At 36.4% G+C, this 27,062-nt stretch overlaps 1 protein-coding gene across 1 annotated transcript in view; it reads left to right on the top strand.

The window, feature by feature from the left end:
• LOC128473717 (dynein axonemal heavy chain 9-like) overlaps positions 1-27,062 on the top strand; it is a 160,325-nt gene that overhangs the window by 110,261 nt on the left and 23,002 nt on the right. Inside the window, exons 80-92 of the mRNA XM_053455969.1 lie at positions 5,886-5,998; positions 7,688-7,827; positions 8,058-8,124; positions 10,989-11,201; positions 11,515-11,636; positions 13,001-13,181; positions 13,988-14,079; positions 15,772-15,868; positions 17,900-18,084; positions 19,065-19,239; positions 21,777-21,933; positions 25,254-25,410; positions 25,835-25,924. Of these exons, the coding sequence (XP_053311944.1) occupies positions 5,886-5,998; positions 7,688-7,827; positions 8,058-8,124; positions 10,989-11,201; positions 11,515-11,636; positions 13,001-13,181; positions 13,988-14,079; positions 15,772-15,868; positions 17,900-18,084; positions 19,065-19,239; positions 21,777-21,933; positions 25,254-25,410; positions 25,835-25,924 (1,789 nt within the window). The remainder of the gene's footprint in view (positions 1-5,885; positions 5,999-7,687; positions 7,828-8,057; positions 8,125-10,988; positions 11,202-11,514; positions 11,637-13,000; positions 13,182-13,987; positions 14,080-15,771; positions 15,869-17,899; positions 18,085-19,064; positions 19,240-21,776; positions 21,934-25,253; positions 25,411-25,834; positions 25,925-27,062) is intronic.

The raw sequence follows: 27,062 nt of genomic DNA, 5'->3' as shown, positions 1-27,062 counted from the left end.
TCTTCCATTCGCTTGCGAAGGTGTACTTTTAGCAGATCCTTCAGCTTCCTGACTATGGCTGCTACGTCAGGATGTAGAGTGCCACCTTGAACAGCCTCACGGTTTCCAAGGAACACATCCATCTTGCTGCCTAGATGGGAGAACACTGGGATTACCTGGGCCAGACTGGCAGTGTTTGAGCTTAAATTTTCTGTGGCATCCCTGAATGGTTTAAGGACTGCCACTAGCTGGGCGATCACTGTCCAATCCTCCCTATTCAATGGAGAGGTAATCCCTATATTGTGCTCTGAGGCAAGATTATGGATTGCCCTCTGCTGCTCCAAAATCCTCTCTAGCATGTCTAACGTGGAGTTCCACCGTGTACTGACATCCTGACGTAGGCAGTGTACGGGAAGACCTGACCTCTCTTGCTCTTCCCTCAAAAGTTGGCTAGCCTTAACACTATGGTGAAAGTGCCCAGCGATCTTTCTGCAGCGGGACAGAACTACTGCTGCCACATTAGTTCCTTCTGACATTGCTGCCTTCACTACAAGATGGATGATGTGGGCTGCACAGCGCACACCAACAATATGACCATCTCGCAGCGCTTTCACCATATTGGCACCTCCGTCAGTTACCACAAAACCAACTTCAACATTGGTGCCCGCCTCTGCTCCCACCCAAAGGCTAAACATTTTCCTAATCGCATGCAGAATATTTTGGGAAGTGTGCTTTTCATCCATCACTTCTGCATGGAGAAGGAATGATCGGTAGCCTGCTGCAGCAACTTCCTTAGACACACCGGGCTGCCACCAGTGTGCTGTCAAAGAAAGAAAGGCATGCTGGGCGCTAGGTGCACTCCACAAATCTGTAGTGAAATGAACACACTGACCAGCAGCCTTGGAAAGCTCCTCTTTCACTGCTGCAACACAGGACCGATACAGCGAGGGGACAATGTTCCTGCTGAAAGTGGAACGTGACGGAACTGTGTATTGTGGAGCCACAGCCGCCATCAATTGTTTGAAAGGCTCCCCTTCAATCATGGAGAAGGATGCCCCTCCAACAGCAATGAACTGACCAATAAGTCGCGTTACTTTATTGGCCTGCTGTTTGGGCATCGTTCTCTTGGAGTGGAATGCCCCAAATTCTTCCAGGGTGGGCTGGGCATGCAGTGCTCCAACCTGCCTTGGTCTCTGGCTGCCAGCACTAGTTGCTGCTGCTGCTGCTGCTGCTGCTATTGGCTCAGAAGAAGAAGCTGTTGGGGTTTTTCCACGGCCACCAGCTATGCTGCCTGCACTAAGTTTTACCTCTGCATCTTTCCCCAATAGCACAGCGTTGTGTTGAGTGCTGAGGTGATGCTTCATGCTAGCACTGGTAAAATGGCCAGACACTTTCCCTCTGCTTATTAGCTTCCCACAATGTTTGCACTTTCCATAGCGCCCTTCTTCAACATTTTCAAAGTGCTCCCAAATTGGGGCGCGCATAGCCTTGGAGTGTGCCTTGGGTGCTGCTCTTACTGCTCGGGGTGGATGAACAGAGGCAGAACTAGTGGTGGTGGGACTGGTGGTAACAGTACTGGCCATAGTGGGACTGCTAATTGCTTTAGATTTGCTAGGTTTTGCTGCTGCTGCTGGTGGTGGTGATGGTGATGATCGTAGCGGAGAAGGTGGAGGCTCAGGGGAAAATTGTGCACTAGTCATTTGGACACTGCTCCCTGAGGAATCTGATTCCTGACCACTCATCTCCTCTACTTCCTCTGGCTCATAGTCTAGCTCTTCATTAGCCAGATCGAATGGAATTCCTGCTAGGCTGGAGCTAAGACTGATATCGTCGTGAGACTCGTGACTAGTAGTAGTGCGAGCAGGAAGAATAGACTCTGCACTTGGCCTCTCAGTCTCAGGCTCCTCTGCTACCTCGCTAGGTGGAGTTCCACTATGTGTAGCCCTCTCTCTAACTGTCTTTACAAAAATTTTGTAAGGACTTGGTGGCTTGCTAGAGGTACTAGGAGGACATGGCGTGGCGGTACCAGTGGGAACAGTAGGCGCAGCACTAGTGGTGGTAGAGGCGGTAGAGGTGGGGGTGGTGGTGGTGGTTTTCCCTACAAAGGAATGAGATCGCTTTGGTTTGGGACCCCTCTGAGTCTTGCTGCTAATTTGGCTCTGCTTGGTACCTTGCATGCTGCTGGTGGATGGGGAAGATGCTGCTTGGGGCAAAAGGCACTTCTTTTTAGTCACTGGGCTGGTACTACTTGTGCTACCCTTTAACTTTGAACGTGCTTCTGGTGCTTTAGGCTTTCCGTAAAAAACCATAGAGCTTGTGGGCCTAGCCGCACTACTACTGCCTGCTTTTGGTGCCTTTCCTTTACTTGATGATCCTTCAAGCAATGCTTCCCCAAATGATAAGCGAGAGCTTGGCCTACTTGGCCGACTAGACTGACGCAAAGGCTGCATCTTAGAACTGGTGGTGGTGCTGGTGGTGGTGCTGGTGGTGGTGGTGGTAGATGGAGCTTGTCCCTCCTTAGTCCCAAAAGGAGGATCCATTTCAAATTTTGTGTTGTGTGTGTAGTGTAGTGTAGTGTAGTGTAGTGTAGTGTAGTGTTTAAAAAACTATAAAAAAAAAAAAAAAAAAATAAAAATAAAAAAAAGGAAAAACGAATTAAAGACAAAAAAATTAGAGGAAGTTCTCTTCAGTGCTACTGCTTAAAAAGTAAAACTATGCACTACTGCACTGTGCTGTGTGCAATCTGCCAAAATCCTAAAGTTATTTAAATTATTAACTCAAGATTAACTATTTAATAACTAGCAGTATTTTATTTTTAATTTGAATTTACACGGGCCTAAGAGCTTAGCCTACTACTATGCTAGCCTAAAGCTATATTTCCTTACTATAAGTCTACCTCTAGGCAGACGCTCTCAAACCCACTAAGCTAAAGTAAGGTTAAATCAGATTCAGTATATGATTTATTAATTAATATTAAGTTATATAATATTAATAGATTAGAACTAATTTACTTATATATTATGTATTATAGATAGAAGAATATAGATTATGAATTAGAATTTAGAATTAGAATTACTTATATTATAGATTATGAATTAGAATATTATTATTTATAATATATTATAGATTAAGATTAAAGAAGATTAGAATTATTTTAGTACTACAGCTAGTAGCTTGAAGCTTTGCTTAGTACAGCTCGTCACAGTCAATTTTTCTTGAAAAGAATTAGAAATAAAATAAAATGTCACAGCAAAACAGTTATCTTCACTGCTTGCTGCACTCACTAGCCCAACAAGTTCACTTCACTGATGGACTGAGGTGAGCAAAACACTAAGGGTACTTTTAATAAAATTGAAATAAAATGTAAAATAAATGAGAAAATCTTTGCAAAACAGTTAACGTCACTGCTTGCTGATCAAAAAAAAACACAGCACTTATGCGGCTGCACTCACTAGCCCAACAAGTTCACTTCACTGATGGACTGAGGTGAGCAAAACAAATGAAATAAAATGAAAGATTAATTAAGAAAAATTGACTTGGTCTCTTACTGTTGCTAAAACAAAGCACAAACTATAGAGCTGCAGCACCAGTACTAATAAGATTAGCTGAACTATACGCTAGTAGTAATTAATTAATATTATTACTTTTATTTATAGCTAATTTAATTAACTATTAAGATAAGAAAGAATTAGAGAATTATTGATATTACTGATTTTAGATTAGACACTAGTAGATGTTCTGAATGTCTACAGTACACTCTACACTAGTATACTATTACTAACTATAACTGACAAATATATATATTTTATAATGAATTCAATTATTAATTATATTAATTAATATTACTGATTTTAAATTAGACACTAGTAGATGAATGTCTACAGTACACTCTACACTAGTATACTATAGTATATATATATATATGACTGACAAATATATATATATATATAATATTATAATGAACTATTAAATTATAGATTCTATTAAATTGTAATTTATAAATTCTATTTAATTTATTTAAGCAGGACAGGCAATAGGCACTAGTGCCAGCCCAGGGCAAGGGCACCCCAGTGCCACTGAGGCACTGGGTGCACTGTCAACTCAACAGCACTTACACTAAAGTTGATGACAAATTAATTTTAAAAAAATTAAATTAATCAAATTATTATTATTAAATATATTAATTAAGTAGCACTGAAGTGAGGATGAAGTACACAGTGAGAAATGGCAGGCTAAGGCTTACCAGTCTCACACAGAACAGAACAATCTCTCTCTGTAACGCTCGGATGCAGCACAGCAGTGTTGCCAAAGCAGTCACAGCGAAAAATGAATGGATCTCTCAGGCAAGCTCTGGTCTTATAAAGGCGCCTTCAGAATTCAAAAAACAGCAGCACAGGCATTGGACGAGACCCTTAGCGTTACGTCACAAGAGTGAGCTGATTGGACAGACGAGGATCAGCTCACTCCTGTTTGAAATTTTGGCGGTTGCGCGGCAAAAACGAAGACGATCACGAAGAATCTTCGATTCTTCGTGATTGTGAGTCTTCGTCTTCGCCTACGGTTTGCCGGCACTGTATTCTGTTCTACGTTCCTTCGGAACGAACAAAAAAACGGCCTCTTCGTGCTCGTTTTCATGTTCGCCCGAAGACGAATGCACAAGTCTACTTTTAATATACATTACAAATGTTTTTCACGAGGATATTTAGCATATAAAATCTGCAATATGTTTCCATCTGCAAAACTTAAGTCAGAACCTTCATGAAACGCTACGACAATTTATAATTTAGATCTACCAATAAAACTAATATTTAGCGGTAACAAAATCCCACTGTAATAGATCAGCAGTTATTGATCCTTTCCTTAGATGTCCACTGGGTATGTTTTGTTGAGACAGAATAATCTCTGGAAATAAATAATATCTAATAGTTTTGTGCGATGTAGACGCTGTAAGTATATTGTCAGACAATGCACTTATTTTTTTATTCAAAATGCATAAAGTCTTATATGTACTTGTTCTTCCGCTTCGTATGAAACATATATCTTCTGTCATTGCCAGAAGATCTATAATAATCACAGCCAGTTCATATGTTGAATAAGACTCACATTCTAGCCATTCAGGGGTTTTTTAATGCGTACAATCACTTTCCATTACCCGTAAAATATGACAGCACACGAAATGGAAAATTACTTATCTGAGTAATTTCAAGCATGAAAATACATAATGTCGCTTCATAAAATTATAATTTATTGAGTGGTTTTCATACTAACAGTGTACCTGAAACTTTTATAAAGGGATTTCTTGTGTTACTAAGAAAAGGTGGTTATTACATTGTTCAGTTCAAGAGGTTTTTGTAGTTATAGAAAACCATGGTTTTGAGCATTGCTTAAGAAAATCTACAATTATGGCTTGAAAACTGAGTTTCCTTTCTCTGCTCGCATGAACTATACTAGGAGACTTACCGGGAAGCTGATAAAGTCATTTCTACATAATGGGGATGTTGTAAGCACTTTTTGTCAATTAACCTTGTGTTAAACAATAAACTGTGAAAAAAAAAAGAGATGAAAGCAGGCATTGCTTTCAAAAAGATGAAAGCGGGGGATAGCATAGTTATTTAATGATGTAGGGTTCTAAAGTAGAATTTTGGGTTATTGTAAAAGAATGAATAATTCCTCATGCTTGTTAATTTTGGTTTACACACTACTAACCTAATTATATTGTACAGCCCATATAAGGCTTATTAGAAGAGAAGCTGAAATATAAAACTCCAGCAAAAATTTGTAATATGGGACTGATCGGTAACATAGAAATTATATTAGATCTGTTATGCAAGGTTAAAAAAAGACTAAGTCAAGCCTAACGTAAACACAATCAAATTCCTAAATCTTTACTAATTTGAATTCTATAGAAGTTTACTGCCAGAACATAGTACCCAGGCCTGTGCTCTTCTGTTCCTGTGCAAACAGCAGCTGGAAGATGGAAATGCCTTCACGGAAGAGGAGCTTGCATTTTTTGTTCAAGGTATCATGCACATATATAATAACATTTACATATAGTGGCTCCAGGGGCACAGGCATTCCATTATTTTGTTGACTAGTATGTTATGCCTCGGTATTTGTTGTTTTAGTACAGCAACAGTAATTATGTTAAGCCTCATCATGTGCTTAATTGTCTTTTTCTTCACACAGCAAATAAATATGCATCTTTCAGGTTATGATATCACATGTAAGGTAGAAATGACATTACCAGTTTATATGGGCTACCACGATTAGTTGCTGTAGTCATAAAATGTGACATAATCAATGTCTCTTGTAAGGAGAGTAACAAAGCACTGATACTGTTAAGAAATGTTTTGTTGTTAAAGATCTTTTATTCCTATATGGATAGCACAGGAACTCAATGCAACCCTGCCATGTGTATTTTTCGATGGAAATCCAGTGTAATTGTTTCCATTCTGTGCTTTTCACCTAAGAGAGAGAATACAAGGCATATTTCATTATTTCTCGGTTTCACCTCTGGATGTGTTAAATAAAATCACAAATATCTACTTTGCTTCATACTGTGTTATATGCAGCAGCGTAACTAGAAACCTCAACTTCAACAGCTAGTTTGTGCCTTCTTTGCCCCTTGCCCTCCTCCTTCCAACATAAAACATATGTAAACACACAAATTGCACACAGTCACTCATACTCAGTAACACACACTCCATCTCACCCAACTTATTCATCCATGCTCACACATACACACAATTGCACCTCCATGCTCACACACACACACTAACACAATTACACATCCATACTCACACACACACTAACAATTACACACCCATGCTCACACACTAACACAAGTGCACATCCATGCTCACAAACACACACGCATGCACATCCATGCTCACACACACACATGTGCACATCCATGCTCACACACACAAGTACACATCCATGCTCTCACACACACTAACACAATTACACATCCATGCTCACACACACACAAGTGCACACCCATGCTCTCTCTCACACACACACGTACACATCAATGCTCACACACACACAAGTACACTTCCATGCTCTCACACACACACAAAGTACACATACATGCTTACATGCACACACCCTTGGAAATAAAGCTATTGAAATACTTTATTGTGTTTAAAAAAAAACTTTACTGTAAAGTTTGGTACAAATTAGCAATAAAATGGTTGAATAGAATGTGCTTAAATGACACTAGTAAAATACTTTGGTTTGTCAGTTATCTATACTTTATATATATGGTTTCAAGATAAAGGCCTACTTGTCCTGAAAAAAACTCTTCAATCCTCAAGTGTAAAAAGAAAAATCACACTGATTGATGGTCACTGCAGCCCAAACACTTTCCTATGGTGACATACATAATAAAGTCTACATTAATAACTATTAAATCTAGCATAGTCTCTATCTTTTTGGCTGCCTGTTGAATTTAGGATTTCTATACTCCTGGCTGACACAGCTGTTTGGGTTTTCCAGTCTACATAAGGGAGATTAAGGTCTCCCATAGTGATAATAATATGGAGAAGTTGGTTTCCAGTTACATACTTGTTGAAACAACTTGTTGAGTGAACTTTAAAAATGTTTAACAATTATGGATTGTAATGTTGTGTCAGGTAATTGTTTAATATACGTTTAACATTTGGTTTCATTGCTATATACATTATCCGTCTATCTGATCTTACAGGAAGCTGTACATTTGATAAAACAAAGTGTGAGAAACTTCATTCTAACTTGAATCCACCATCATGGCTGCCTTCAGAAAAATGGGAAAATGTAACGGTGTTATCAACAATTTCAGCACCCCTGGGATCATTATATGCACAGGTAAAAACAAAGTCGAATCTTGTGTGTACCCATTTACAGACTTGAAACACAATTTATTGTGCCATCATTAGGGCATATACCAAAAAATATCAATAGGTAATGAGGATCTCTGTAGAGTCACTGATCTCCCCTATCAGCACATTTACATTATGGAGGACTGTGCTAAGTTGGAGGTGATTCAAGTGGACTATTTGTTTTAGTTCTTTTAATTTTATGTTTAATGATTGCAGGTTTCAGAAAATTCTTCAATTTGGGAAAGCTGGTACAACTCAGACTGTTGGCAAGCTGAAAGTGCAGGTAAAACTATTTTCTCATATGAACTCAAAATGTAGTGTAATATATTTTTTAAATAATGTGCTACCTCTGTGCATTACATTACACTATAAAATACATTATGGCAGGTTTGTTTCTATAGTAATAATAATACTCGATTGTAGTCTTTTTTTAAATAATACATTTCTAGTTTTACAATGCAAATTAGCTTTATTTGACTAAACGTCTAACAGACCCATTTGAGGTTACCTTGATCAAACAGAAGCAAAAACAAGTAATGCAAAGTATTGTGTTGTCTTTGTAAACAGCTTGCTTTTTGCACATTTGTTTTATCCGCTGTATTTGATATTGCATGACAAGAAGTAACAAGTGTACCTGTAAACTAAAATGTATGCAAAAATAGTATTTCCTCCAGCTATAGTAGCTCCTCACATATCTTTTATGACTCGGTTTCACATTAACGCACAGGATTTGCCCCAGGTCACAGATGACTGTATCTCTCTTCCAGTCCACTTTGCTGCCCTAATGGATTCATTTGTCATGCGTCCCTAGAGCTGTTTAAGTGGCATTTGTTAGGATGGAAGTGCAGGAGGGACTGGGTCAAACCTATTTGAAGGTCCTTGTGGCTTTTCAGGTGTGATTGCACATTGGGTTAGCTAATCTTTTGTTAACTCCTCCACTTCTAAAGTTATCAGCAAAGCAACCTCAGATCAACCTCCAATCATGACAAATGTCGTGATGTTTTTTGTATAGATTTTGTTCATGAAAAAATACTTCATGAGACTATTTCTTAAATAGCAGGATGTTACGTACAATTATGTTTTGGCTGATTCATACTATAAGTTGTGTTTGGTATATCACATGTAAGGGGCAGCAGATCTTTTATGGGAATTATGAGTCGCATTGGATAGGAGTTAAGTAGACATTGTCTCCTCAAGAAGATACAATTCACTCAATCAAGTTATTCAGACAGGCTGGGGCCCACAAAATACTGGAGAGCTGTGCCCATTGTGTGTGCCACCAATCGGACAACATTTTATAGCATTTTATACAATCTTATGACACAAAATGTAAGCAATGAGTTTGTGTACAAAGTGGACAGTTTACCTCTGATGCCTACCAGTGCCTGGTAATTCCCTAAACATTATCCTAAACAAGCAGGTAGACCTCTGAGACCACGGTTTCATGGTTTGTTTCTGTTTATAGAGACCGGTGAAGCCGCGTGTAAGTGACAGTAACATTAGAATTCTTGTTAGAAGAGTGTGTCACATTTCCAACCTGTCAGTTTGCCATCCATCTATTACAATTTGCTTCCCATTCATTTTAACATTAATCATGGTGAGGTACATCAACCCAAAGCAACTGCACTGTTCAGTTGTCTTGCACTATGAAGGCTAAATGAATTTAATACTTTGTTTTAGCTCCCGCTGTACATTCTAGTGATTTACTGACATAATAGTTCATGACTCAGCAGTGTTAAAATAGCAAGTGTCTACTTTTGTCATCCTTATTTTGAAAAAAATTGCAGCTGGGAACTGCATAAGTGCATATAAGGATTTTTTTTAAAACATTTGCACTAAACGTATTTTCATTCATCATATTTTCAATGATTTTAGTAACAGACACACCTATGAATTTACAGGGCTTGATCCCGAGTCCCCTGGTAGATGTATGTATTATTTAATTAAAAAAATTGCCTTTTTCTGTTTTGCACTAATGTGGGAACATGGCGTCTAGTAGCGGGGGCTTTTGTTACTGCAATTCCTAGTTAGGCCTTAAACATTAATGGGTTTTATCAAACATGCGCACTACATTAGGTATTGATTGTTGGACATTATTAGACTCAACAACGATCATGACTAGTGGAATTCACTAGTCATGCTGATTGATATATTAAAGTAATTGCCAATTAGATACCACATAAAGAATGATTTGCAAAACAATGTATGCAGTTACTGACTACCTGTTCCTAAAGGATCAGTTGATTTTGATGTTTCTCAAGAATGTCAGTAGTGGTATATTTATGATCTTATATGTAAAGTTGTTTTTCATGCAACTTTGATTGTGATATAGATGTTAATGATGAAGCATCAATGGATAGTAAAAGATTGGAGGCACTATAAGGTGAAAAGAACATACTCAGAGTTAAAACTGTGGGTTGCATTCAATCCCATATAAGCCCTACCTAGCCTAACTAAAAAGTGTTAGCCATAATTGTGGTTACACTGTTGTAGAGCATTGCATACAGTGCCAACAATTATCCCAAACAGTGAGGCATCATTTCCTAAACAGAGTAAACCGCCTCATTCTGTAATAAGTACAGAGAAAAGAATACCTGATGTGGGTTTTGCTAGCAAGACGCCAGCTTCGTCAGGGGAAATGAGGCACGGAAAGTTTAAAAAGCCCACCATATACATCGATTGGTTAAATACGGCAAAGCCTCCTTGTTATGCATAGCAACAGTGTACGTTTCTCTTCTTTCCTATTGGTTTGTGCAAAGTACGCCTCTCTATCATTACACCATTAGGAAAGCAACAGTGTATCACATACACGATACACTGTTGCCAGTATTATGATGCATAATGTCTGAATAAGCAGCAAAGGAGAAGAAGAAGAAATTACTAACACTGTTAAAAACCCATTGAGAACATGTTCATTGTAATTTTTGGATACAATTTGTGTATTTGTATATCTGTGGATATTATTAACCTTTCATTATACACCATTCAATTAAAATATATCCTAAATATGGTTGATACCAATCCCCTGCTGCTATAATCCTTGAGAAGGTTATAAATGTAATAACACTAATCACATTACCTTGTGGCGCTATACCTTTTAGAAATGTGTACTTTTTGAGTTTTGATTCACCTTTTTTCTCCTTTAAGATTGCACAAGTGGTAAAGAAACAGCTGTAGACACAGTTGTTCAACTTCCTGACTGTGGCAATGCTGGATCTCTGCTCAGTGACTTTCACCAACTGCTTGTTCTACAAGCTCTTCGGCCAGAACACACTCCTGAAGCTTTAGCTCGCTATGTTGCCAAGTCATCAAGCGAGCTTGCTTTTGAGGACTTCTTACCCGGTGTAGAGGAAATTTCAAGTAAGTAGGAAAAAATCTTTGGAGGAGTGGATGGGATGTCCACAGGAAATGTCTACATGTTATAATTCATTTTGATAATAGATATAAAGACAAAGAAGAGCATTAATACCTTTTTTATAGCACTAACTTTAGGATGAGCTTTCTACCTTTCTTATCAAGTCAGAAGCAGATATGTAGTGTTTACAGTATCTACCCGATCAATATATTTTCTAAATAACCAGTGCCATGATGGCTGTTAATACGTATCAGTAAATAATTAAATTCTAACATTTTATCTTTAATATGAATATTTTCTTTAAATCTGTATTTGTAGGACTGGAAGAAAATATGCTTGGTATCCTGGTGTTACTGCCTTCTACAAAGAGCTGTAGTTTATCGTATAGTGGCGCGATTATGAGCCATAAACCCAAAATCGCCATTTCCAATGCAGCCAAGGTAATACTTTAAACTAATTGCAAAAGAGCATAGTGCATATCCCTCACCATTTGCTTATCATACAGAGCAGGGTATCAGGTAATTTTCGATGAAGAATGCTTCCACAATGCCTGTCGCTATGACTGTTTTTTCACATCTTATGAAAACCAAAATGTTAAATCTGCTTGCTTGCTTGCTCTCCGACAACGCATTTTACATCTTGCAAGCTTCACCAAAGATGACTGGAAGGACTCGGAGGCAGGGATCTGGCTGCCCCTTTGTTTAAAATTGTGAGATATTTTTATGTGCTTTTTCAAGTAATAAATCTTCATTGCTCTATTCGAAAATGAAGACTAGTGGAATGTGACATCTCATATTTGACACAGAAACCTGAGAGGTCTGATCAAAAGCACCGGATATAGAGAACAGTTTACCGCAATACTTATTTTATTAAAGTATGTCTATTTCTTAATACTGCACTAGGCACTTTATTCTATTTTTCTCCTTGTGAGGATCGGATCCTTTGTGAAGGAGAATTGATCCTGCTACTCAAGCTGAGATAAGTTTGGGGTTTCTACTTTAGGTTTTGTTGGTAATTATTTTTTTAGAGCACATCTCTATTTCGTATATTTTTCTTCTAATTGTGAGGCACTAGGGGACTTTGTGTTTCTCATATACAGGTGCACAGCGTTTACAGCTCAGTTATACCGTATTGGTTATTCATAAAGCAGCAATTCTGACAAAGTTTGAAAAGTGGTCTTATCACCATAGCAACCAATGGAGTGCTCCTTCTCCGTTGGATACTATTCTACAACTTTGTACCGGAATTGCTGTCTATAAATAGCCCGCTATAAATCCATTACTGTAGACAAAACAAGCAAGTGTGTTTTTTTTTTATTATTGCATTATGAGCATCGCGTTGTTACTCTTGATGTTCAAAAACGGTGAACTCTCTTTTTTTCATGAATCATTCTAGAAGCAAAGGATTAAATAATAAATGTCTGCCGGGACGCAGAACGATCTGTTTATCTATGAAGTCTTGCACTATTTAGTCTCTGCATTAGATTTTATGCCAGTGTCTTCACACAATGCATGCTTGATTGAGATAAAAGCATCATACAGAGCAGCCTGTGTCAACGCCAGCACTTGTCAATTCTTTCTGAAAAGCTTCGCCAAACAAACAGCTCTTATGTAGAGTGTTATTTGTCTCAAATAGAGTGCCAGGAGTAAAGCTGAAACACTACTGCAATCTGGGATTTATTGTGTAATACAGTTCAAATACAAAAAAGAGGCAGTTTAGTGCAAAAGAGCATTAAACTATGTATGCATGTGTTTATGTATATATATGTAGTATAATAAATGTTTAACATTTTCCCTTTTTATAGAAGAAAAACATCCCCCTTTTTATAGTAAGTATGAGAAATGACAACGAGGGGGAGGTGAAATCAACATTAACTGATGCCATGAGTCAAAATGGATGGCTTATGATCGAAAATCTTCATCTGGCATCAAAGAACGATTTCAAAAACCTTTATAGGAGCCTAACTTATGCCACGAAAATGCAAGGTAAAACAGTGTGTCAAAATGAAGTACTGAATATGGTGGATATCTAATCTTTGGGCAGATCGGGTTGACAGAATAGTCGTTTTCGGGGTAAAACTACAAAGGCAATAGACTAGGATGATGTGTTGGTTCATGGTTTGTTTATGAATGCTAAATCATTACAATAACTATGTAGTGACAGTTCATAGGGCTTAGTTGTAATGTCAGCTGTTGATTCTGTTTTAAAACAAGCATGGCTGTCTGCACATCTGTAAGATAATTATCTTAGGTTGTAGTACATCAGTTATGATTAGTACGGTATATATATATATATATATATATATATATATATATATATATATATATATATATATATATATATTTTAAACATTATTACAAATTCTAATTTTCAGTCATCACTTTTGCACTAAGGGATGTATAAGTGGGCAGTCATAGAGTTTTTGCATTACATCACCGGCTCCAGAAGCATGACGATACTCCTTATGTTACGAATATGTGGTTGTGCTTATAATAAAAAGGATTTGGGATTTTTTTTTTGCACATTTTTGTAGAAAAAGGTTTTGCAGAAAATGCAGATGTGATTCACCATAGATAATTTTTTACGTCACTGTAATATTGTATCTGTTGACAACAAACAAAAACAACTGTGCTCTGTGTATGTCTCCTCTGTACCAATGCTCTAATTTACATTTGCTGAGACATAATGGACTTTGGCTGTTAAGACTTATACCTAGAAAATAAATTCAACGAGAAGAAGAAGTGATTGATGTACAATTGTCATGGTGACATTTTCTTTCTTGACTGTGTAGTTTCACAGAAGGAAGACAGACGGTTTTGCGTCTGGCTGATGTATGAGTGCGGTGCATCCATCCCTCAGACTCTCCTAGCACGACTTAAGAAAGTAAGTGACCCCAGAAATGCACTCCCTGCTGCAAAGTAATAATGATAATAAATGTAGTTATACTAATAAACATAATAATGTGTTTATAATTTGGTTGTGTTGGTACATTCATTCTGTGTTGTTTAAAAAACAGAATATAAAGGTCTGCCACAAAATAAAAGAATAGGCAGTTGCTTATCAATTGAAGAAAGGAAAAATGTCCCGGAAGTCAACAAAAAAATGTTACCTCTTAGGAAATTAAATTAGATTTTTAAAATTTTCTTCTTCTATTGACTTGACCAACATTTGTACTTGGGAGGGTGAACCTAGATTAATTGGAGGACAGAAGCTGAATTCAGAGAGAATAATCACAAAGCATTTTTTATTCAAAAGTCTTTAATGACTGAGATCACAAACTTACCCAGAAATAGAAGTTTTCTAAGGTTTTCAGTAAACTGTTATGGCATGTGTGTTTTTTTGTGTGTTCTCACCCCAAACAGTGAGAGAATACATTTAATACTTCGTTCACTATAATCGAAATAAGATACTTCCATTAAAGTCAATTGAGGGTGTAATGCAATCTCTTGCCACTTATTGTTTTGACACTTATTAGAAAAGGATAACCAAAGTAAAACATATTTGCTTAAGAGTGAGTTGGAGTGACTTGGACTACTCCTAGAACTTTTTTTTTTTTTTTTTTTAATTGAAAAATATAATATAATACAGATATCAAAAAATATATTATAATATGGTAACTCCTAGAACTTTTTGAAGAAGATACTTGCTAGGGTTGGAACAATACGGCAAGGTAGAATTGTTCATCATCCGTCAATAAACTCTATAGTCTTTTATACCAACCTAAAAAAAGACCTTTCATATTGCATTAGATGTTATAAAAATGTCTTCCTTTTATTATACTAAAGCACCCGAGCTTAGAAATGTAAATTGACAGCATGCAATATATTCTAAATATCAAGAGAATACATCAAATGATAGTGCCGGGGTTTTTTAGTCAGGCTTGCTAATTACAATTTATACCTACTCAACAAGAAGCATTGATGTTAATCCTTCATTCAACTTGTAACTGGGGACTAATACACACAGTATCATCTGCTAATAACAACAAAAAAAAAACCATCATACATTGAAACAACATGCTTAAATGGCTTTGCATGTTAGGAATCATTTATACTATCTGATAATCTTTGGATTTACTTGTAGTTAATTAAACATGAGAACCACCGGCAGTGGGGGGGGGGGGAAGCTTAATTGTTGTTTATTACATTTTAATGATCTCTGCCATAAAGAGCATTCAGATTTCAATTAAGTGTGGTGTTGCCACAAGGCTAAATGATTAATGCAGGAACGATGACAATAGTCATCACGCACAGAGGGTTTTTATATCATAAATAATGTAAAGTGCGACTGACCTCAATGACACAATGGGATGCGGGTTTAATAGGTGTCATTTGATTTTTCAAACATCCTGCACAGTTCTGAGAAATATCCAGAGCAAAGTGCAATAAAATGAAGCATCATCGTTTCCCATAATTGAAAATTCCCATGTTATTATGGTGATATCCTCCTTCTCCGTGGTACTGCTTTTGTGTTTACTGAACTACATGTGTGTGTGTATACGTGTATATAACAAATATATATATATATATATATATATATATATATATATATGTGTTTGTGTTCCCTGTATTGCAGGTATCCTGGCACATCTTCTTGCTGAATCAGATAAGCAATAATATATGGCAGAGGGATATCGCTTTTATTGATTCTCTACCACGACTGCTATCTTTAGGTAATTTCATACGTTTTCATATAAAGAAATGTTGTAATGTTACTTTCTAACAGACTCTTGTTGCTCTCTGAGATAGAAGCATAAATCTCTAGTAAGTAATTACTTTATCTTGATGTGCTGCACCTTCCCTGACTTATCTATATTGAAATGTGCAGCAGTAATTAATCTAGCATGTCATGTCAGTGTTGGTACCATATTTTCAATGAATATTGTTGCCTCCTCGTGCCAGACTAAGGCCAGTACTCTGGACTGCAATGATGGTAAGGTCCAGAGTAAAGAAGGCAAAGAGAAGTAGGCGAGATTGAAAGTTAGACATTGGGGTGGATGGTAGAGAAATGGTGTAGGAGCAGTGGCACATAGAAGACATATGAAAGGATTTTTGGAGGACAAATATATTTTAAATACAAAGTCATCATTTTTACTGGACTGTTCATTTAGCTGAATCAGTCCAACCTAGCTGTCTTTACGCCTTTTGATTTGATGACCCTTTTTGATTGTTTAGCAAACTAGCTTTGCTACTGGATGGAAGCCAGGAGGGTTCAGTTCTGAACCCGTCTGCTGGCAGATAAAGCTGAACCTGACAGTAACTTCACATAAGGTATGCAACATCCTGCTGGACAACAAGTGACCCAACATGCAAGTTAAGCTAGAATTAAAGTTAATATGAAGTTACACTTTGGTACCATAAAAAGTTGGATTTATTTAGCTATCATTAAAGTCAAGGGGGCTCAGTTTAATGGCAGCTGACTTCAATGGAACCTCAACTATCAAGGTAGACCTCATGCACCATTGATAAAAGCCAGAAAGCAAAAGAGGAGGAAAATGCAATTTTTTTTCTAAAACCTGTAAAACAACATGCATGCTGGTTTTCATGCTTTTTAATGCACCAAAGTTGGTATAAAATTGACACTGACACTTGCACTGAAATCTACCTTTAACAAAACTAAAGTTCTTTTATCCTAAGCCTTGAAACAAATGAGTGGTCAATACAAAAACTGCTGAGTGAAAGTGCATTAATGTTTCAATTACCGAATGATCCATCTCTATTCACATAATAAAAAATGTTTTTAGATCTTAACCTTCTCCCATGACAAAACACTTACAAAATACACAGTAATGCTGATCCATACGTTTGGCAAAAACATTATATAAAGTTTGTTATAAGGACAAGGAGCACTGTACTGCTACAAAAGTAAGAAAAGTAAAAAACAAGTAATATATATATGTGTAATAAACCTGTGAGGAAAAATAGAAATCACAACAAAATGTATACTTGGAAACGATAAGAATTGTGACAAAACACAGCTTTGAAAACTGTTAACAAAAAGTTAACAAAAAGTGTCACAGTGGTATTTTTCCTGTGGTATCCATTCTTTTTCTTGGGTAATCTATAGAATGTGCCCTTCTTGTTCAATGCTTTGAATTAAAGATAGCTGTCCGAGATGTTAATTTAGTTAATTTCTTTTTATTATTTGTGTCTGATCATGCTAATTAATTCTTCCTTGTGTACTGTTTTGTACACTTTTTTATCATTTAATTCAAGCAGTTTCCATATGCTGTCTACCCTGTGTGCAAGATATATCTTTATATGCTCTGTTTTGCCTGGTCCATAGCTACCCTGAATAAATGTGTGTATAACTTTTTCTTTTAGACCCCTGCTGCCATATGCAGAACTATAAGTTGTCAGTAACATGATGTAGTTATTTTACAATGTCTTATAAGATGGAATGCCAAGCCACAGTAGATTGACTAGTGGAGTAGGTACTGGTCTATTGATCTATCACAAGTGATTTGAGCCTTGGAGTTTCCTTTGTCCAAATCTGACATGTATGAATGATGGTAACAAGAGGTGGTGGAAATAGCACTATTACTGTGTATAATGCTGTGATGTAGGGATGTTAAAAGGACTGAAGGTCACCATTTAAAATTAAACTTTAAGATGGGAACATTGTTTGTGTGGCACTTGCTAGTATTCTCCTACTATGATCTGCACATCATTTGGTATCAAATACATTTTATTTTTGTCTTTAGCAATTATGTCAGCGCTAGATCATTTTGAAGAACTGATGACTGAAAACATGAATGAAAGCCCTCCTTTGGGTTTGAAACTCTGTTTTGGAGTATGCATAATACATGGAATTATTCAAACACAGAAGCTGTACCCCAGGACAGGACTTAATAACGTAATGGACATTGGCTCCGTACAGCTAAATCAGGTAGACAGAAACTGTTGATCACATGTCTTCTCCATTAAACTTTGTTTAGGTTACTTTAAACGTAATTGTACTCTCTACCTGATTCAATTACCTCTTTTTAGCAATATGTGATGACCCTCCTACAAATTATATAATGTTTATATAAAAACCATTGGATGGGACATAAAGTGAGATAGGGACCAGACCGGTGGCGTATTCTGGCTTACGCCAACTATGGCTAGAGTGACAGATCATTTTGGGCATTCAGGCTGGCTGCTGTGCCACTGCTCAATGGGCTCAATGCCAGAATATGACATCAGTGCTCCTCCAAACATCTTGGTGTGAAGAGAGCTGCTGGTGATGGCTGGGTTATGCCTAGGGGTCCATCAAATATTAATACACCAAAGAGGGCAGACATTGAAGGAAACACTATCTTAACACTATTTTAATTAACAATGGAATTCAAGAGTCTAGGGTGTGCAAGAAGGTGATTCTGGAGTCTGTGTGTCTCCTAAGCAAGTTACAGAGTCCCCAGCACTCCATGTACTGCTCACTAGAAATCATAATCTAATAGCCAAATAGAATACCAGATGTTCTTATTCCACACTATTTTTGCCTGTTACATAACAAAATACTAGAAACAGCTAGAAAACAAAGACATTTATAATCATTGTATTGTATGTTTTCTATGTTATTGTGGTACCTGCTGAAGCCACAAAGATAGCAACCATTGATTACTGGTTTCCTGAAGTATAACTATTTTTTGCTGTCTCCCAGAATTTGAACTGAAAGCTGTAACAGTAGTGGGTTTCCAACCAACTTGTTAAACACGTGGTCTGTATTGGTCAGACTGGGTGACCTGTGTTTATGTCAGGTTATGAGGTATATCAGAACGAGTGCACCGATCTACTAATATTATTTTCTTTCTAAAATCAAAGATGTAAGTAGTAGTGTTTCCGCCAAATTATAACAGTAGATATTTCAATGTTGTATTTCTTTAGGCCCTGACTGTAGTCTTATCTGCCTGTAAAGAAAATAAAATGCCTGATGAAGTGGCTGGAGCAGTGAAAGATGGTGTGACTTCTATATATGCCAATCATACCTGGAGACCAGAAGACACAGATTACGTTGAAGCACTCGTGCAAGAAGTCGTGTCTAGTATTCTTAACCAAGAGGGTGAGTTTTTCTTTAAAGTGTTGGTGAGCGTTCTAGTTCCAAATTACATTTCCCTAATTTAATTTATAAGTGCTTAATCTAGTTTGATTTTAATAGACACTAAACTTGATAAAAAGTGAAGTACTCATGTTTCCCTAAGTACAACTACTGCAGAAGCGCAGAGTGCACACCATGCAAAATACATATGTCCACTTCATAACAGGGTAGAGAGGTGTTTCAAAAATAAGAGAAACCTAATAGCCAAAACAATACAATAGCTACTAAGTAAGAAGGATGAAAATAAGTATAAATCACAGGTTTGTGCTGGTGGTATATGCAGCAGGTCCTCCTACTGAATTTAAGTTATAAAGCATTTGCATGTAAAATACTGATTTCTCCAACTTCAGAAACTTTAGAAATATATTCCACAGACTAACAAAAGAACTGAATACACGCCATCCATCTGTCTCAGACAGAGTTTAATGAAGATGTTATACTTTGAGAGCAACCTCCATGTCACGTCATACCCTGCCTGCATACTAGTGTATGTTACACTTTGCCCCATAACATACATATAAAAGGTGTGGAAATGGTATGACTTGACATAGTTCTACCCACACTGGGCATGCATATTGGCTATTTTAAAGCAAAACGGGCATTATGTCATTATGGGTGGCCAGAAAGCCAGAAGAAGCAGCAGATCAGTCCTGATGGCAAATATGGAATTCTAGAACCCTTTCACATTATGTATCTAGGACAAGAGACTTATACAATATGGATTGCTTCTATTTTAATTGCATAGCTTTACCTAATAGTGAGATTTTTTTGTATTCAACAATAAAACCATTCTCCCAATCTGCATGCAAAACAAATTGCTCTATACCTCTCCATGCAAATTTGGTCAGGAAATACAGTTCAATTCTGTAAACAATGGTTTCCTCTAGACAGTTTGGCATTGAAACATGTAGATATATCAGTCTATTTTTTATTAGGCTTCTGCTTAAAAATAACTTTATATTTTCTTTTTTTTCATGTCTAAAACAATCACTTTACAGTAATAAAGAAAAAGTGTGACTGAAAGGGTATTTTTTTTTCATCTCCTCACGATTAACAGTTTATACATCACGGCAAACTGTATGCCATTGTTATTCTGGTAACATGGATATATTTCAAAATGAATACATTCTTAACAAAATGACAGATTTATTGGTCCTGTATGATTCTGTCAGTCAGCGTTTCTGTGCACTTACTGAGAAATCAATTCTGAAATCAGTTTTCTCAAATGGAAGCTGCCTGGAATTATACATTACTATCCTTTCAGCCTTCAATTTTAGCTGGCTTTTAAGGAATAAATAACAAATTACCCTTGCAAAGATTATCATTATTTTTTTTTCTTACAGCCATAAAATAAAGCACCTACTGTACTTGAAATATGATTTAAACTTGCGTTGCTTCAGCATCTAAATGACGTGGCAATATATAAAGTGTTACTGTGTGGATTTCTGTTTAAATGATCAACCACAATCAAAAAAAAAAATCTACCTTCATATCAATGTGTTTTACTATTTGGAGCTGAACTAGCCCTGTTTATTTCTCTAAAATAAGTAAATTCGGAGAAGAACAATGTATATCTATATGTAATATATGTTCCTACTTGGATCTGATATGGATTTGAAAAATAAGTCTAATCACTTACTCACTCACTTGGTATCAAGATATAAAGTGAATGGTGAATGGTACACTTTCATATTTCATAGGTTTAACCACATTACGTGTATGAATAGTATCAACATTATTTAATTTAACGGCCAGTTCTTTATAATTCTTCTTTGAAGCAAGCAAACAAAAAGTTGGCCTCCTTTTGTAAATGCAAATCATCTATCCTTACCTTATATACTGCATATTGAATAGCTAGTGTGTATGTTTTACCCAAATGCACAACCTTACATTTGCCTATGTTACAAGTACAATACCAACTTATTTTAGTTAAAATTGTTCCTTAGGTATTTCAGTAATGGTATTTTATAGTTTATGGAGGAGACCGTATGGGAAATCAGCCAAGAGCAAATACAGCTTCTTTCTTCAAATTTAAATGTCAATATTTCTATGCAGTGCTAGAAGGACGCACATATCCCATCTGTTATGTATTCACGAGGTACTGAGTCCCCTGCCGGTTAAAAAAATGCTGTCACACCCAGTGTTAACCCTATGACAAGTAGTTAACCCTGTTACAGTGACATAACCACATCTGCAATATTCTTAGTTTCAATGATAGGAAAAATACACACATATGTATGTATTTATAAATGTTGTGATTCAGAGCACATACATGAGCAGCGCTGTCATCTAATATTGTCTTATTTTATCCTTTAAAGTGCCATGTTATATGAAAATTGGAGTCAATTTTGAATGCATAGCAGGGCAGGTATTCTTAAGAACATGTATTAATTTGCATGCCGTAGGATGAACTGAACTGATTTCAACACACATTAAAATATTTAAATAATATACTATTTATTTGAAAACAATGCCCTTTATTTTATTCTGTAATTTTGCAGACCTGATTGTTATTGACAACCTTACAATCCCTATACCCCCTGCGGATGTGAAGCCTTCACAATATTCCAGCTGGCTGGCTGACCGCATGCCATCAAATTGTTCGATGAAAGAACAACTTTTACCAAGGAGTGCTGATAAATCTGTTAAGGAGAAATTGTAAGTACTGTCTTGTGCACTTCTCTGTGTGTTCATTAAGCACTAACCATTCATTCATGTGTGATATGCATGTGTAATTTAACTTAAGATGTAATTATTAATTGTCACTCTTTCCTATTGTAATTGGGATCTGCTGCTATGTTATACATAAAAGGACCCTGCATTTATGTGTGTGTGTGTGTGTGTGTGTGTATGTGTATATATATATATATATATATATATATATATATATATATATATATGAAAAATGCATATTTTTCAGACCAAGAGAAAATGAAAACTGTTAATAAAGTGAATATTCATACATTTACAATCTACTATCATTATAACTCCATAGACTTACAAGGTACACCAATGCATGTAGCCTATGTGCAGTTGGTGAGACTTTAGAAGACTGCTATTATTATTTTTCCTAATAATTGCTCTTTAAAGCAAAATTGTGGTGCAGATTCATCGGTTTCAATCCCACTGTTTTTGTTGAACCTATGCTGTGCCATTTAGTCAATCAATCAGGCACGCAAAATGTTAACACTGTTAACAAGCTGCCTGTATTTCATAGATCATGTTCTCACCAAGTGTACATGCTATGGATTATCCCAGACAATGACATTTCCAGGTTCACCGTGTAGCTCTTTGGCTTTAATGAGAAGTAACATGTTGATTTCTAATCCAATACATCTTAAGGTGTAAAACAAGTTGAATTTACAGGATTTACTCCAGCCAGGTAGCGGCTGCAATTCCAGTGATACAGATTTCTAGAGCACATTGTATCAGGTCCTGTTTAGTATTTCTCATGAGAAATAAACTCATTTGTACTGATTCAGTCTGAGTGATCCATGGCTGGATAAGCATCACATTGGTTTCAAGACATAGTAATATAAACACCAGACATAGGCAGCATGCTTAATTTAAATTGTGTCGGGAAGACAAACAACAAATGTGTAGCACTTACTAGCATTATAAATAAGAATATGGGACTCTTGAGCGTAATACATTTTTCAAATTTACCTAGACAAAAATCTCTTTTTGTCATTAAAAGGAGATCAAAAGAGACATATTCATTTCAAGTTTCCTAATGTTCATAGGGCCTATCCATTCAGGTTTTTAAAGAGTTTATTTAGTTTCTTTTGACTGAAAACCTGTATTCAAGTCAGTTGGAGTTTTTTTCATTCAATAACGAAACAGCTGTTTCTGGTTTTATTAAATAACCACCAGTATCAAAGCTTATTACATGTATTTTGCTCAGTGTGAGCTGTGGCGGGAAGCGATAGGAACAGATATACTGAAAGGAATGATATACTCAAAATATTTGTTACAACCTGGCACCTCTAAAGTTATGGGGCCTTTCCTGCCAACTCAGGGATGGCTAAGCTTTGACAACTACGTTTCATCTAATGCTCAGCATGTTCCACCACAGCTGAAGTGCCAGAGGTATAAAGATATAACATTTTTTTTATTTTCTCAACTCCCTTCCCTCAGCTTCCATCTAATCATACTGAAATCACCGATGGGTACAGTATCTGGGAGAAATACAGTATTAGTGTGAAAATAATAGACTCCCTTTAGTTATATAGAATTGTCCCTCTTTTCACCCCAAACAACAGCAAGGGTATTAAATTGTCTGTTATTTCCATAATTCATAATTATCTCTGTTCTTCAGAATGTAGATGTATATTTAAAGCATGATTCAATCTGATTTGATTGCCACAGCATTGTGTTCAAAATAATTACCATTCATTTGGCTTTTGAGGCTGTTGAATGAATTTTCCACATGAGATGCCTTAATTTGTATGTGTTTTATTGCTGTAAAGTAGGTATTGGCATGCTGCCTGAAACTGTAGCAAAAATCATTGTAATTCGTGTTGCTATGTGATAAAACAATAGAACAGAGTGGCTTAAAATGGAATTATTAAAATTGGATTTGTTGGCTGTCAGATTTTCAATTTCATAGAAATAAATGTAGTGCTCATTCCACTTAAAGGGACACTTCAGTGTCCCAGGCAGCTCTTTAATAATTAAGGTACTTTGTAAGTACTTTAAAATGCATTCTTTAAACCTGGAAAAAATACTCAGTAGAAGTTGTACCCCCAGAGCTTATTATCATTAGTGAATACTCATAATCAACATATTTGTCTTGGGACAACTCGTTCTTAGCAGATCCCAAAAACTCATAAATCATATATATGTTCACTACGCTTTGCATAATCTTAGCTAGTCAGCAGATAAAACTGGGCAAGGTCACTAATTGATGAGTTCTAAGAGTTCTAAGAGTACTATCAACCTCTGAGGAATCAAGAATCCTCACTAACTAGGCCTATATAGGAATCTGTACAGTAGCTGGGTTCCATCTGGGTTCAGCTGGATCCTGCTGTCCTCTGCATGATGTAATATGGAATTCTGTAGAGACTGCGTCGCTAAGTAATCGCCAAAGGTCTAGTAGGGTTGCTTTTCAATGAACCCAAGTCAATTTCTAACTATATAATTATTGTATTTACTCAGTGATGGCTAAGATTCTACAGATAAAGTGTAAAGGTGCTCAGGACTCCAGTGTGAACTCCTGTTGAGACACTCTCTTGCAGCAGCGTCAGTACAGGAAAAACATAAAGAGTCCCCAGAGGGTTTGTCCAGACCTTTATTGGAATCTCCGGCTAATTGCTGGCTGATCACTGGTACTGCAATCAGCAGTGCAAGGTTATAGAGTGTTGTAGTGTGGATCAAAGCGAGGAAATGAAGTAACATAGTTTCTTCTAATTTAAAAATAATATATTAAATAATAGCAACAAAAGATATAAAATTTAACGTAAATGAATGCACTTTAGTATTACTAGTCGCTATGACATTATAAGGGATACTTTCTGGATATAGGAGGGATCCCTGTGGTTTATAAAGACCCCAAAAGGATCTCTAGTGAAAAAAAATACACCTCATACCACTCCTGCTAGAACTATAAAATACAAATATCTTCCCTTCCTCCTCATCAAAAAGTACTAAAATAACAGGAAAAGCTAGTGTGTCATGTAAGATAACTCCTTCACAAAACTTATGCATGCTTGATATTACGCTACTAAAGTGAAGATTTTTTCATCAGTGGCACCTGACAAATCCTAAGCAAAATTATATTTTTTTATATTCTCTCTATTTTTTCCATATTACTCATACTATATATGTAAAATGAAATCAAAGCCCTGTATGTCATTGAGAAAACCAATATATAACTTGTTTGAGTACACTAACAAACATTATAAAACAAATATATGGTCATAATGGTGAAAAACTCTGGAGCGTAAAATGGATTAGTTACAGTTCTCACTTCCATTCAGCTCTTTAGGATTCATGCAGAGCCTGGCCACAGTGTATGATGCCATGAAGATATCATTGCCTCTGTATAAACCAGGAGATATGTGTTCCAGAAAAGACATGGCTCTTCTGCATACATCTTTGGAAAGAATCTCGGAACAGCTTCCTCCTTTAATTCAGGTCAGCTGATGTGATTAAGAAACAGAAATAAAACTGATGCATGATGGTATTTTTATGTAGCATGTACCATAAAGAAATGTAAAGTTAACATAACATAAAGTAATAAAGTAATAATAAGTTCAAATCTTAATCAATCGGTAAGTGATCATGTTTTGCATGTCGTTTTTGAAATATGGTATGATGATGCACGCTATATGAGCATAAAAGCGGCGTCCGCGTGTATCCAAATGTTTGTGGGCTAAAAGTGACTAATCTAACCTAAAGAATCCATATAATCTATATTACACCTAATTATGGTGAAAATGATATACTCTTTATTATATGACGATGTACGGAAGAAGGCAGTTGTTACTAACATCATCAGTGAGATTTGTTTGTGCATGCAACCTGCTTTTACATGATTTACATAGTCCTCTCATTCCAGGTTGATGAATCAGATCCACCTTCCAACAATTTTCTGAATAATCGTGTTGCTGAAGGAGAACTACAAGTCAGTAAATGCATACTTTTACAGGTAAGGGTCCTAGTCTTATGTACGGTATGTTCTATTTCTATCTCCTCCTAGCATTTCAACTCAGCAAGCAAATTCAGACGGATTTCATGTTATATACAGTATGTATGTGTAAAGATATACTGTGTGTGTGTGTGTATATATATATATATATATATATATATATATATATATATATATTAGGGCTCTGTTCTTCAAACTTGGGGTTAGGAACCAGTACTAGGTTGTGCCACATTGTCTTCACTGCTCTGAACCCTGCACTGTACAATAGCATTTCAATTATGGTTAGAAAAGTGCTTAATGTGTATGAATCAGATATTCTAAGCACTGGTCTTCACTGTAAACTAAACATTTGCTAGACTGTACAAATAGCAATTATTATGTAGACCCGTGATAAGAAAAAAAAAAATCTAGATAACCGAATAATTCCCCTTTTTTTATTCTGCCTCATGACATTGGAATGCCCTGTGTTCGTTTAGAAGGGCAAAGGAAAACATCAATTTCATCCTGGGCCATATTTTACCATCAGAATATAACAGTTATAGCTGACACCGCTGAATTAGTTTGTAGCAGTCAAGATAATATAAAGCCTTACGCACCTGCTTCTCTTGGCTCTTTTCTTTGTGGACACTTCTCACTTATGGGCTATTAATCACTACGAAAAGGTGGAAGTTGCAGACTGATGCACTTTGGATCAGAGACTTAAGGCGAGTCACGCCATTATACTGCTTAATGCTACACATGTATGGAACAAAAACCTAATTACCACAAAGAACCTGACATTTCTAAGAGATGCTTTAATCTTAAAGTATTAAAATGTATTAAAATGTTAATATTTGGTTGTCCTGCTGAGTATCTTGGAACTAAGATGCAATCTTCAATAGTCTATGTAGACTCTCTGCCACGAAAATAATATACAGTGTATATAACTGGCTGAATATCTGCCTGTTTATTGACATGTATGTAGCATGCCGGGAACCATAATACACTTGCAATGCTTACTGACATACATACATCAACAAGGAAATCAAATCTCACAAACTGTGACCGTCTTCCTCTTAAGCTTATTTTATGTTCTGCTTCTCCCAAGAAAAAGCAGCATAGTTTAGAGAGCTGGGACGAAAAATAGATAATCATTATT

The sequence above is a fragment of the Spea bombifrons genome, chromosome 2 (assembly GCF_027358695.1).
Source record: "Spea bombifrons isolate aSpeBom1 chromosome 2, aSpeBom1.2.pri, whole genome shotgun sequence".
NCBI lineage: Eukaryota > Metazoa > Chordata > Amphibia > Anura > Pelobatidae > Spea > Spea bombifrons.
This window is presented reverse-complemented; position numbering and strand designations above follow the sequence as displayed.